Source organism: Staurois parvus, unplaced genomic scaffold (genome assembly GCF_062004578.1).
Source record: "Staurois parvus isolate SC_StPar_1 unplaced genomic scaffold, SC_StPar_1.0 ptg000572l, whole genome shotgun sequence".
Classification (NCBI taxonomy): Eukaryota; Metazoa; Chordata; class Amphibia; order Anura; family Ranidae; genus Staurois; species Staurois parvus.
The window spans coordinates 5,684,832-5,697,932 of NW_028318368.1; the positions used below are offsets into that span (position 1 = coordinate 5,684,832).

The 13,101-nt window shown below is 41.1% G+C and overlaps 1 protein-coding gene across 14 annotated transcripts in view; it reads left to right on the plus strand.

Moving 5' to 3' along the window:
* The window catches only part of CAMK2D (calcium/calmodulin dependent protein kinase II delta), a 319,896-nt gene that overhangs the window by 151,084 nt on the left and 155,711 nt on the right, over window positions 1-13,101 (plus strand). For all 14 annotated transcript variants that reach the window (XM_089691803.1, XM_089691799.1, XM_089691802.1 and 11 more), the window contains exon 4: window positions 12,641-12,695. In XM_089691803.1, the coding sequence (XP_089547929.1) occupies window positions 12,641-12,695 (55 nt within the window). The remainder of the gene's footprint in view (window positions 1-12,640; window positions 12,696-13,101) is intronic.

The window sequence follows — 13,101 nt, forward strand, 5'->3', positions numbered from 1 at the left end:
CCAGAGTATGGAGGAAGAATGGAGAGGCACACACTGCAAGATGCTTGAAGTCAAGTGTGAAGTTTCCACAGTCTGTGTTGATTTGGGGAGCCATTTCATCTGCTGGTGTTGGTCCACTGTGCTTCATTAAGTCCAGGGTCAACGCAGCCGTCTACCAGGAGATTTTGGAGCACTTCATGCTTCCTTCCACAGACGAGCTTTATGGGGATGCTGACTTCTTTTTCCAGCAGGACTTGGCTCCTGCCCACACTGCCAAAAGCACCAAAACCTGGTTCAATGACCGTGGGATTACTGTGCTTGATTGGCCAGCCAACTCGCCTGACCTGAACCCCATAGAGAATCTATGGGGCATTGCCAAGAGAAAGATGAGAGATATGAGACCGAACAATGCAGAAGAGCCGAAGGCCGCTATTGAAGCATCCTGGTCTTCCATAACACCTCAGCAGTGCCACAGGCTGATAGCTTCCATGCCACGCGGCATTGAGGCAGTAATTGCTGCAAAAGGGGCCCAAACCAAGTACTGAGTACATATGCATGCTTATACTTTTCAGAGGTCCGATATTGTTCTATGTACAATCCTTGTTTTATTGATTGCATGTAATATTCTAATTTTCTGAGATTGTGGATTTGGGGTTTTCATGAGCTGTAAGCCATAATCATCACAATTATGACAAATCAAGGCTTGAACTATCTTGCTTTGCATGTAATGAGTCTATCTCATATATTAGTTTCACCTTTTAAGTTGCATTACTGAAATAAATGAACTTTTGCACGATATTCTAATTTTTCGAGTTTCAACTGTAGATTTTGATTACGAACCTAAACGTACACTCTGAATCTGAATCCGCCCCCAAGCAAAGTCTGACCCCCCAAGCACAGACTACCCCCCAAGCACAGACTACACCCCAGCACAGACTGACCCCCTCTCAGCACAGACAAGCTGTCCCCAGCACATATCGATTCCCCCAGCACAGATGAGCCCCTCCAGTACAAACCACCGCACCCAGTACAGACACACATCCTACCCCTACCCCCCCATTCCCCAGTACAGATGCCTCAGTACAGAAAACCCCCTAACCTACCCAGTATAAGCACCCGCCATCACACACACTCACAACATAACACATACAGCACGTGCTCAGACTGAGAAGTCCAGAGCAGAGGAGGAGATTTCCTCTCCCACTAAGCTCCCACTTTCACTAAAGCAGCAAGTGCCGGCTCCCTTGGGGTGTTGGGCCGCCAGAATTTCATTTCGGTTTATTTCGTAGGCCACTGCCTGGCTACCTAGTACAAGGAAATGTGCCAATAGTTATGCTATTGATCTTGATGGAAAAGAGTGGGAGGGGATGAGGAAATGAGATGAGTTAATTTTCAAAAGATTACATTTTAGGAAGTGGTATGACATTTATACCAATATGTCCATTAGTACATTTCTGAAGTGCAAGGAGACTGAAAGGGAGAGCTGAGGAGCAGATTGATAGATTTGAGTGTCATCAGCATAAAGATAGGTTTTGGAAACCATGCAAGGTTATTAACTGAAAAAGAGGAGGTATATATAGAGGCCTGAGGACAAGGATTGGGGGGTCTTTGGATGCTAAGGGAGTTTGTTTTGAGGCTTCATGCACACAAGGCGTTTTTGCAGCCACATTTAGGGGTAGCAGGCATTTTTTTTTTTTTACTGCTTGGAAATGCCCCTCCATGTCATATGATGTGTTCATGCACACATAGACTTTTGGAATCTTTTAGTGGCAGGGGCATTTGCAGGCAGGAAAAAACCCAGGACCAGTGCATCCAGGAGCAGCAGCATTTTAGCAGAAAAAGCGTGTCAATGAAATTAACATCTAAAAAAATGCCTGACGCTTGTAAACACACCTAGATGCTTGTGTAGCAAACCTGCTCATCAGAGTGGAAGCGGAGTTCTTCTTTTTCTTGTTCCTTCTGTTATTTGAGGTATTCCTGGATCATTCCTCAGCCTCATTCCTACCCTCTTCCCTTCCTGAGAGGCAAACGTTATCTCCTGGCAGATGGCGTGGAACAACCAGGAAGACATGAGAGTGGAGAAGGCCATCTACTAAAGTGTAACTTTTGTCACCCAAAACGGTGTAAGCCCACACATTATCAAACTGACCAGAGTAAATGCACATTCCTCAGGTCAACTGTATGGTTCATATCATGGGATATGAAGCTGGTAGTTTAGTTTAGAGTTCCCCAATGACCACTCCCAAAACGTGTAGTCAGAGCCCCCCCCCTCCCCTTGAGAGGGATTTTCAAGAGAGTTAGAGCTTGTCACACACACACACACAGACACACACACAGAGATCTCCCAGCAACATCGTAACAAAAGGAGACTAAAGAACCTTTCTGCTCTGCATCTTGGATTTGCAAACCCAGGCATATGGGCAAGTAACTTAACCCTGTAATCTTCTTCCTAATTATCTCCTTGCTGTGTCTTTATATACATATATATATATTTTTGTGACATCTCCTTGTAAATATTTTTATTGCATCTGTCTGACGCTTTTAGTAATAAATCTTTCTTTCTGAAAGTGTTAAACTGTTTCTAAGCGCTTACTTGCAATTCACGAATCCCTGCCTTTGAAGAGACGCTACTGTTTGTTATATCTCTGTATAGTAGGTCCGCGGGCCGTGCTATATAGATCAATATTTCAATCATTATAGTGTATATTTGATAACGGGAGTTTCCCAGTCTCCGACAAAAGTGGTGGTGGCAGTAGTGGGTTAGTTGCGTAATTAACCCGACCCAGTAACAAGCGCAACAGGCGATTGTCGCCTGTTGGTGGCGGCGACCATGGGCCGTGACAGCTTGTAAAAACCCATTTTTACAAGCATCAGGCATTCTTTTCTACCAAAACACTGCTGCCAAGAAGAGGAGCATTTTTAAAACGTCTTTTGTGCATGAGGCCTTAAATGTACTGTAACTGTATTGTCGCCCTATATGTTGTAAAGTACCGTACAAACTGTTGGTGTAAATCTTGTATCATAATAACAATAATAATAATCACTCTCTCCAGTTCTAAACACGGGGGAGGGGGGGGGGGGTTAGACAGGGTTGTACCTATAGAGATGCCTATGCAAATGCTAACTGATAAGTCAAAGATAAACAAAAGGACCAAAGAAAGCAAGGGAACAGAAATAATGAAACAACGAAAAGGAGCAAATAAGAGAAGTTCATTGTTAGGGATTACTAAACTTTATGATGTGCTTCGTTTTTCTTTCACTGCTTCCCGTCCGCCCTATAGCAGAAATACTGCTACAGGGCAGCACAGGAGGGCAAAATCACGTATATACAGTGGGGATCGAAAGTTTGGGCACCCCAGCTAAAAATTTGTATTAATGTGCATAAAGAAGCCAAGGAAAGATGGAAAAATCTCCAAAAGGCATCAAATTACAGATTAGACATTCTTATAATATGTCAACAAAAGTTAGATTTTATTTCCATCATTTACACTTTCAAAATAACAGAAAACAAAAAAATGGCGTCTGCAAAAGTTTGGGCACCCTGCAGAGTTAATATCTTGTACTGCCCCCTTTGGCAAGTATCACAGCTTGTAAACGCTTTTTGTAGCCAGCCAAGAGTCTTTCAATTCTTGTTTGAGGTATCTTTTCCCATTCTTCCTTACAAAAGTCTTCCAGTGCTTTGAGATTTCTGGGCTGTCTGTCACGCACTGCTCTTTTAAGGTCTATCCATAGATTTTCAATTATGTTGAGGTCAGGAGATTGTGAAGGCCATGGAAAAACCTTCAGTTTACGCCTCTTGATGTGGATTTCGAGGTGTGTTTAGGATCATTATCCATTTGTAGAAGCCATCCTCTCTTTAACTTCAGCTTTTTCACAGATGTCATCAAGTTACCATCCAAAATTTGCTGAAATTTTATTGAATCCATTTTTCCTTCTACTCGTGAGATGTTCCCTGTGCCACTGGCTGCAACACAACCCCAAAGCATGATTGATCCAACCCCATGCTTAACAGTTGGACAGAGGTTCTTTTCATTAAATTCTGTGCCCCTTCTTCTCCAAACGTACCTTTGCTCATTCCGGCCAAAAAGTTCCATTTTAACCTCATCGGTCCACAGAACTTGTTTCCAAAATGCATCAGGCTTGTCTATATGTTCATTTTCAAAGTTCAAACGATGATTTTTGTGGTGAGGACGTAGAAGAGGTTTTCTTCTGATGACTCTTCCATGAAGACCATATTTGTACAAGTATCTCTTTATAGTGGAATAGTGTACCACAACTCCAGTGTCTGCCAGATCTTTCTGGAGGGATCGTGCAGTCAAACGTGGGTTTTGAATTGTTTTTTTCACAATCCTGCGAGCTGTTCTGTCTGATATTTTTCTTGGTCTTCCAGATCTTGCTTTAACTTCCACTGTTCCTGATGACTGCCATTTCTTAATTACATTCCGAACAGAGGATATTGACATCTGAAAACGCTTTGCTATCTTCTTATAGCCTTCTCCAGCTTTGTGAGCGTCAACTATTTTCAGTTTCAGTTTTCTAGACAACTGCTTAGAAGAACCCATGGTGCTGATTGTTGGGGCAAGGTCAGATGAGTCTGGGCATTTAAAACCTTTGAGATTGACATCACCTGGTCTTCCCAGACGATGATTGAGAACAATCCATGACACTGGCAGGTCTCAGCTTGGCAAAGGGGGCAGTGCATGCTATAAATTCTGCAGGGTGCCCAATCTTTTGCAGGCGCCATTTTTTTGTTTTCTGTTATTTTGAAAATGTAAATGATGGAAATAAAATCTAACTTTTGTTGACATATTATAAGAATGTCTAATCTGTAATTTGATGCCTTTTGGAGATTTTTCCATCTTTCCTTGGCTTCTTTATGCACATTAATACACATTTTTAGCTGGGGTGCCCAAACTTTCAATCCCCACTGTATACGGGATTTTGCATCTCCGGGTAGGGGGGGCACGAGCCGTGGCTGTCAATCACCGGGTCCCGGACGGTAATTACTCGCCTACGCCCGGTGATTTTTGAAGATCTCCGACAGGGAGGAGGTCTGTGTTGTTTACTAACAGTCCTTCTCCCTGTCAGCTCGGGCACACTGCTCTGGATAGCTGTGCACAGCACAGCCATCCAGATCAGTGTGATTTCAGTGAAGCACACTGACATAACCACATGTTAACCCCTTCCTGCCCAGTGCCATTAGTATAGTGTCAATGCTTTTTTTTTAGCACTGATCACTGTATAGGTGTCACTGGGAATGTCATTGACACCAAGTCAGTTCCCCTCAATGTCAGAATGCTCGCCGCAGTCCTGCAAGAAGTTGCTGATCACAGCCATTACTAGTAAAAAAACTAAATTCCAGTCTATATACCACCATTTGTAAACGCTATAATTGTCATGTAAACCAATTAATTTACACGTATTGGGGATTTTTTTTTTAGCAAAGACATGTAGCAGAATACATGTTGGTATAAATTTATGATGAAATTTGATTGTTTAATTCTTTTTACTGGACATGTTTAATAGCAAAAAGTCAGAAATATTGTTTTTTTCTCAAAATTGTCGGTATTTTAAAGCGCAAAAAAATAAAAAGCATACAAGCGATCAAATACCACCAAAAGAAAGCTCAATTCGTGGGAAAAAAAAGGACGTAAATTTCATTTGGGTGCAGCGTTGCATGACCGCGCAATTGTCAGTTAAAATAACGCAGAGACATAATGCAAAAAATGGCCTGGTCAGGAAAGGGGGGTAAATCCTCTGGAGGGCAAGTGGTTAAACTGCATGCCAGTACTGTGTATGGATAGATTGATACCTATAAGAAAAGATTGTTTTAGGACTGTAGCTCCCCTAAATGTATCAACACAGTATAAATAGCGGCAGAACCATTCCATTTCATTTTTATCACAAGGCATACTTGGAAGAATTCTTTGCACTTCCCGTAGGATTTAATTGCACCTTCTAAATTTGTTTGTGACTTTTTGACACCACTATTTTATTGCTGACATTTCTCATCACAGGACTGTTACTCCATGGCAAAACTTCTCCTAATGCCAGTATGGCAAGTGAGGATTTATGCAGACCAGCATACACATTTTATTATTTATTTTGATGATACTTATATAGTGCCATCAATTTACACAGCACTTTACATACATATATATATATATTACATTCACATCAGTCCCTAACCCTTCAGGGGTGTATGGTCTAAGGTTTCTAACTCACATACTAGGGCCAAATTACACAGGAGCCAATTAACCAAGCAGCATGTCTTTGGAGTGTGGGAGGAAACCAGAGTACCCAGAGGAAACCCACACAGGCACAGGGAGAACATACAAACTCCAGGCAGGTGGTACCTTGGTTGGGGTTCGAACCAACTACCTAATGCTGCCAGGCAGAAGTGCTAACCATTTAGCCACTGTACTGCCTGATTTTTAGGGTGATAATGTTAGGGGCTCTTTCAGACGGGCAGCTGGGGGGAGGATATAAAACAGGTGGCTTTGCTGCGGTTTTGCCACCCACCTGAATTGTAACAATATAGCCAGACAGGCCTGTACACAAGCCACAGCCGCAGCATTCATAACTCAGGGTACAGAGTTTAACAGGTGGCACCGCCTGTCAAACATTACCATTGAGTTGGATGAGGCCACAATATTAGATGTGATCTGCTCAAAGTTGCGGTGTGGCTTTGCAATGTAAAATTGCCATTTGGCAATTTAAAAGTAAAAGTTTAAAAAAAAAAAACAAGTGCTGCTATACCATCCTCTGGAAATGGGATCGCTGTTCAGAGGGCAGTAAGCAATACCACAAACAAGTAAATGGACGGTCTTGGGGACTACATTGAAGGGTTAGTTAGATGTGGTAGATTAAGGGTTCAGTTTAAGGTATTATTTTAAGACTTTATGGAGAGAATGTGCTGATGTGTTAGGACTAGGTCATATTTTGTGGTGGAGGCATTGTTTACAGGGAAATTGTTGGTACAAAAGGTTCTTCACCCAATTATACTGTGCCAGGCTTCCAGCTTCTAAATGTAACATCCTGTCTCTTTCAGTTTTTTTAAACTTTACATTGGAAGTGCATGATCTATAAAAAGTGGATTTATGTTTTAAATGCCTCTCAAATGTTTGATTCACAGTAACATTCACAGACTAGCAGAAAGAAATACGTTGTCATTTAACATTCTTGTATAATAAAGCAACCAAGGATTATTTTATTTATTTCAGGTACTTATATAGTGCCATCAATTTACGCAGCACTTTACATATATATTGTACATTAACATCAGTCCCTAACCCTCAAGGGGGGTACATTCTAAGGTCTCTAACTTACATTCACATACTAGGGCCAATTTAGACAGGAACCAATTCACCTACCAGCATGTCTTTGGATTGTGGGAGGAAACAAGAGTACCCGGAGGAAACCCACGCAGGCACAGGATCTTTGCCTGGATCTTTTCAAGGGTTGTCTTTATTTTTCAAACTGGGTTTGCAAAACTGATAAGTAACAGGAAGAAAGTAAAAAGTGGGCAGACTTTGTCACTAAGATTCTTAGTAGAGCTAAAATGTGTTCACCTTGCATGTAGCTGGAAGGACTGGTTGAATTTCATTCTTTTAGAACAGTCTGTCTCCTGTCCACCAGCAAACAGTCATCAGTGAAAGAGGCACTTAGGAACTGTAATTTTTTTTCTTGGAAGGAGCAGGCATTTACTTTGAAGTGAATTTGTTTACTTGGACTTTAGTTGTAAATTGATCTCCTTCTCACCTTTGGAAGTTACTTTATCATTGGTTAAAGTGTGATAAGCCAGTAATGGCCTGCTCTGATAGTAAGATATCAGGGGGTTACAGAGTTCCTTCTGAGATGAAATACTTTGTTTCCATCTTGTGCTTTTCTCTCCAACACATTTCAGAGCAAGTTGACCCAACAGTTGTGTTCTTTTTTGCTGTATTATTTATTTCAGTTACTTATATAGCAACATCAATTTATGCAGTGCTTTACATATATATTGTACATTCACATCAGTCCCTAACCCTCAAGGGGTGTTCAATCTAAGGTCCATAACTTACATTCATACATACTAGGGACAATTTAACAACTTCCCGTCCAGCCGTTGTATATAAACGGCCGGACGGTGGCAGTGCAAGGGTGGGTAGCCATTTATAAACGACCTCCCCATCCCTGCTTGGGAGCGCGCAGCACCATGATCCGGTGCCCGCTGTGTCCTCTGGACACAGTGGAACACCGATCATCGTACGGGACCTCTGTGCGAGGTCCCGATCATGTGATCACTGATTGGCCAATCAGTGATCACATGCAGAGTAGTAAGCAAGATGTCACTTCTGACATCATTGCTTACTACGTGTGAAATCTGTGAATGATCACAGAGGTCACATGGTACAAGGCTATTCACAACAGCCTTGTACCATGTGACAAGCTGTGACCAATCACAGCTCACACAGTATTTCTCAATGTCTGCAAGAAATTATTGCTTTTACAGCCTTTATGGGTAAAAAGCAATCAGTGTAAAAAAAAAAAACAATCTTCATCACCCCCCACAAGTAGTACAGTGTCACCATGGGGTGACAGTATGTAAAAAAAAAAACATAAATAATATTATAAAAAAATAATTTTTTTTTAAATTATAATTTTTGGTTATAAACTAAGTTGGGTTACTTTTCTTTTGCTAAAAAGATAACTGAATAAATTTTGGCCAAGATTTATGATGAAATATTATTTATTTGCAAAATTTTATAAGAAAAACACTTTTTTTCAAAATTTTTGGACTTTTTCATTTATATAGCAAAAAAAAATAAAAATCCCATTGGTGAAAAAATACCACCAAAATAAAGTTTTATCTGTCTCGAAAAATGCTAAAATATTCATATGGGTACAGTGTTGCATGACTGCACAATTGTCATTCAAAGTGTGATAGCACTGAAAGCTGGCCTGGACAGGAAGGGGTGAAAGTGTCTGGAGTTGAAGTGATTAAACAGGATCCAATTACCCTACCAGTATGTCCATGGAGTGTGGAAGGAAGCCAGAGTACCTGGAGGAAACACACACAGGAACAGGGAGAACACGCAAACTCCAGGCAGGTGGTTCCGTGGCTGGGATTCAAACCATCAACCCTATTACTGCCAGGCGGAAGTGCTAACCATTTAGCCACTGCACTGCTTTTATTTCTCACAGTAGAATTGTTATTGTGCTAAGGATTATTACTGTGGTCACTTTAATTACTTATATGGCAACTTAACTTGAGTACTGAATAAAAAAAGGTAAACTTCAGACAGTGCCTTATTCACAATTTATAAGTCCCTTCAAAAAGAAAGAGGACTCCAATGCCTTTTTGCATGCCAATTGGTGACCAGTACTGTTTTGGCTTGTTGGGCTACATATGGTAATATTACCATCGTGCATGGTGGTCACAAGGCAAACTAACTCCCTTTCAGGCCCCGTTCACACTTGAGCTTTTTGTAGCTTGTAGCTCGAAGCTCAAAAATGTTCAACAAGCAAAAGCATATTGTTTTCAGTAGCCCTTGTTCACATCTGAGCATTCTGGCACCTGTAGCAAAAAGCCTGTCACTCAGAAAAGTACATGAGCTACTTTTCTGGCAGAATTGAGCATTTTTATCCCTAAAGATTTCAGTGGAAATGCCTGAAAAGCGCAGCATAAACACTTTGTTTTTTCAAGCGTTTTGTTGCTCGTCTCTGCCATTTTCACAGCAGCACTCCAAACGCCTAGTTGAAAAACTCCTGACAAAAGCTGCAAAATGTGCAATTCTGCTCCAAAAAATGCTCAAAAACACTTGGAAACGTGACTCTTAGGTATGAATGTAGTCTTAGACATTTCTGTATAGTGACTGGCAGCACTTGTAAGAATTAGCAGGTATTGAATGAACCACACTGCTACTACCTACTCCTATTGTGTGGGGGGATTCCCCGGGGGCACTCCCCTCACTTCCTCTCAGGATGGGAATCAGCTTTGATTGCCACAAGCTGAATGAAGCAATAGGATTGATTTACTAAAGACAAATAGACTGTTCACTTAGCAAGGGAATCTTCCCCATAGCTTAGTGAATATGTGCAATTTCACTTCACCTGAGAAACATCTAAAAGGTAATAAATATATATTTTTTTAAAATGTAGGTACGCTGTGTGAATGGGAACACAATACAAACATATAGTGGTGTTTTCTCAAGTTTGACTGCAAATGTGGAAATACTTTTTAATGTGACATGGTCGCTGTCACAGTGAGATTTGTTTTCTGTATTCTGCAAAAAACCCGGTTGATCCTGCTGTTCTCTAGCTTCCCACTTTTTATCATGTCCCCAGTGTGGGTGAGGATTTTGCAGAGCAGTGTTGTCAGCTACTGCACATGCTCATTTTTCAGTGATTTTCTATACTGAGCATTTCCTTCCTATAACATCTGAGCAGCCCATGTGACTATAGAGTCACACATACGGGCATATACACAGTGGCAAATGAAAGCCAACTCCCTCCCTCCTCCTCCATGCTCACTAACTAGCTAAACAAAATGATATACAGTCATGGCCGAAATTGTTGGCACCCTTGATATTTTTCCTGAAAATCAAGTATTTCACACAAAAAAGGTATTGCATTAACACATGTTTTGCTATACACATGTTTATTCCCTTTGTATGTATTGGAACAAATATAAAACAGAGGCAGAAAAGCAAATATGACATAATGTCACACAAAACCCCAAAAATGGGCTGGACAAAAGTATTGGCACCCTTAACTTAATATTTGGTTGCACACCCTTTGGAAAACATAACTGAAATCAGTCGCTTCCTATAACCATCAATAAGCTTCTGACACCTCTCACCCGGAATTTTGGACCACTCTTCCTTTGCAAACAGCTCCAGGTCTCTCTTATTGGAAGGACACCTTTTCCCAACAGCAATTTTAAGATCTCTCCACAGGTGTTCAATGGGATTTAGATCTGGGCTCATTGCTGGCCACTTCAGAACTCTCCAGCGCTTCTTTGCCATCCATTTCTGAGTGCTTTTTGACGTATGTTTGGGGTCATTGTCCTGCTGGAAGACCCAGGATCTTGGACGCAAACCCAGCTTTCTGACACTGGGCCCTACAGTGCGACCCAAAATCCTTTGGTAATCCTCAGATTTCATGATGCCTTGCACACAGTCAAGGCACCCAGTGCCAGAGGCAGCAAAACAACCCCAAAACATCATTGAACCTCCACCATATTTTACCGTAGGTACTGTGTTTTGTTCTTTGTAGGCCTCATTCCGTTTTCGGTAAACAGTAGAATGATGTGCTTTACCGAAAAGCTCTATCTTGGTCTCATCTGTCCACAAGACGTTTTCCCAGAAGGCTTTTGGCTTACTCAAGTACATTTTGGCAAACTGTAGTCTTGCTTTTTTATGTCTCTGTGTCAGCAGTGGGGTCCTCCTGGGTCTCCTGCCATAGCGTTTCATTTCATTTAAATGTCGACGGATAGTTCGCGCTGACACTGATGCTCCCTGAGCCTGCAGGACAGCTTGAATGTCTTTGGAACATGTTTGGGGCTGCTTATCCACCATCCGGACTATTCTGCGTTGCAATCTTTCATCAATTTTCCTCATCCGTCCACGACCAGGGAGATTAGCTACAGTGCCATGGGTTGCAAACTTCTTGATAATGTTGCGCACTGTGGACAAAGGCAAATCTAGTTCTCTGGAGATGGACTTGTAACCTTGAGATTGTTGATATTTTGCCACAATTTTGGTTCTCAGGTCCTCAGACAGTTCTCGTCTCCTCTTTCTGTTGTCCATGCTTAGTGTGGCACAGACAGACACACAATGCAAAGGTTAAGTGAACGTCTCTCCTTTTTATCTGCTTTCAGGTGTGATTTCTATATTGCCCACACCTGTTACTTGCCCCAGGTGAGTTTACAGGAGCATCACATGCTTGTAACATTCTTATTTATCCGCAGTTGTGAAAGGGTGCCAATACTTTTGTCCAGCCCATTTTTGGAGGTTTGTGTGACATTATGTCGAATTTGCTTTCTTTCCTCCCTTTTTTTGTTTTGTCCCAATACACACAAAGGGAATAAACATGTGTATAGCAAAACATGTGTTAATGCAATACGTTTCGTGAGAAATACATGATTTCCTGGAGAAATATCAAGGGTGCCAACAATTTCGGCCATGACTGTATTACATGTTGAATGATGAAGAAATCACCTCCCTGTTATTTTAAGACACAGGCTTAAGGGGTGTGGCACAGCCTGTGACCAACAGAAATCTGTCCACACCATGTTATTGACAAAAAATAATAAAGATTTGATTTCAAATATAAATTTGTATGACAATTTAAAACAGTTTATTGATATTAATTATTTACTCAGTATCCCAAAGGCTGTTTTTTTATTTTGAACATGTGACCAGCAGCAGAGGACTAGAAGCTCCTCCTGCCACTGTTTTCCTGCAGACAGGCAGGGAAAGAGCTGGGTCATGTGACATCTGTATATCAATTAGGAAAACGGTACTTAGATTTTTTTTCTTCATTAAAATAAGTGCCATCATCCACATACAGAAATAGAAGAGATAATGTATATTAAACAGTATGTGTCTATCACTTTAAAGGAAATTTAGTTACAGTCATTAAAATTATTATTCTGTTTTGTTCTTTTTCTCTACAGTCCGACTCCATGACAGCATATCTGAAGAAGGGTTCCATTACTTAGTCTTTGACTTGTAAGTATACCCTTTAAGTGGGTTGCTATTTTTTTTTAATGTTTATTTCCTGTTTATTCTGCACACAACTCAAGAGAGAAGCAACAGACCACCAGGCCTAGCAGCCATCATTGAACCTACCTATCTACGTAATTAACCTACACACACACACACATGCTCCCTTTGGTTATTTGTAGCTGACTGTGGTACAGCACCATCTTGTTGACTGAAAGTTTTCTGGCTGGAGAAGCACTTGCTGTAAATTCACATGTTGCTATAAGTATCTTAATAGGTAAAGCCCAACTTCAACCAAAATGTGTTATTTTGTTTTTGAATAGCACATCCAGAACAACAGTAATCCATTTTTAGTAGAGTAGGGAAGATTTTTGTTTGATCTTTTATTGCTGTCGCTCCTTCCAGTCCTTTT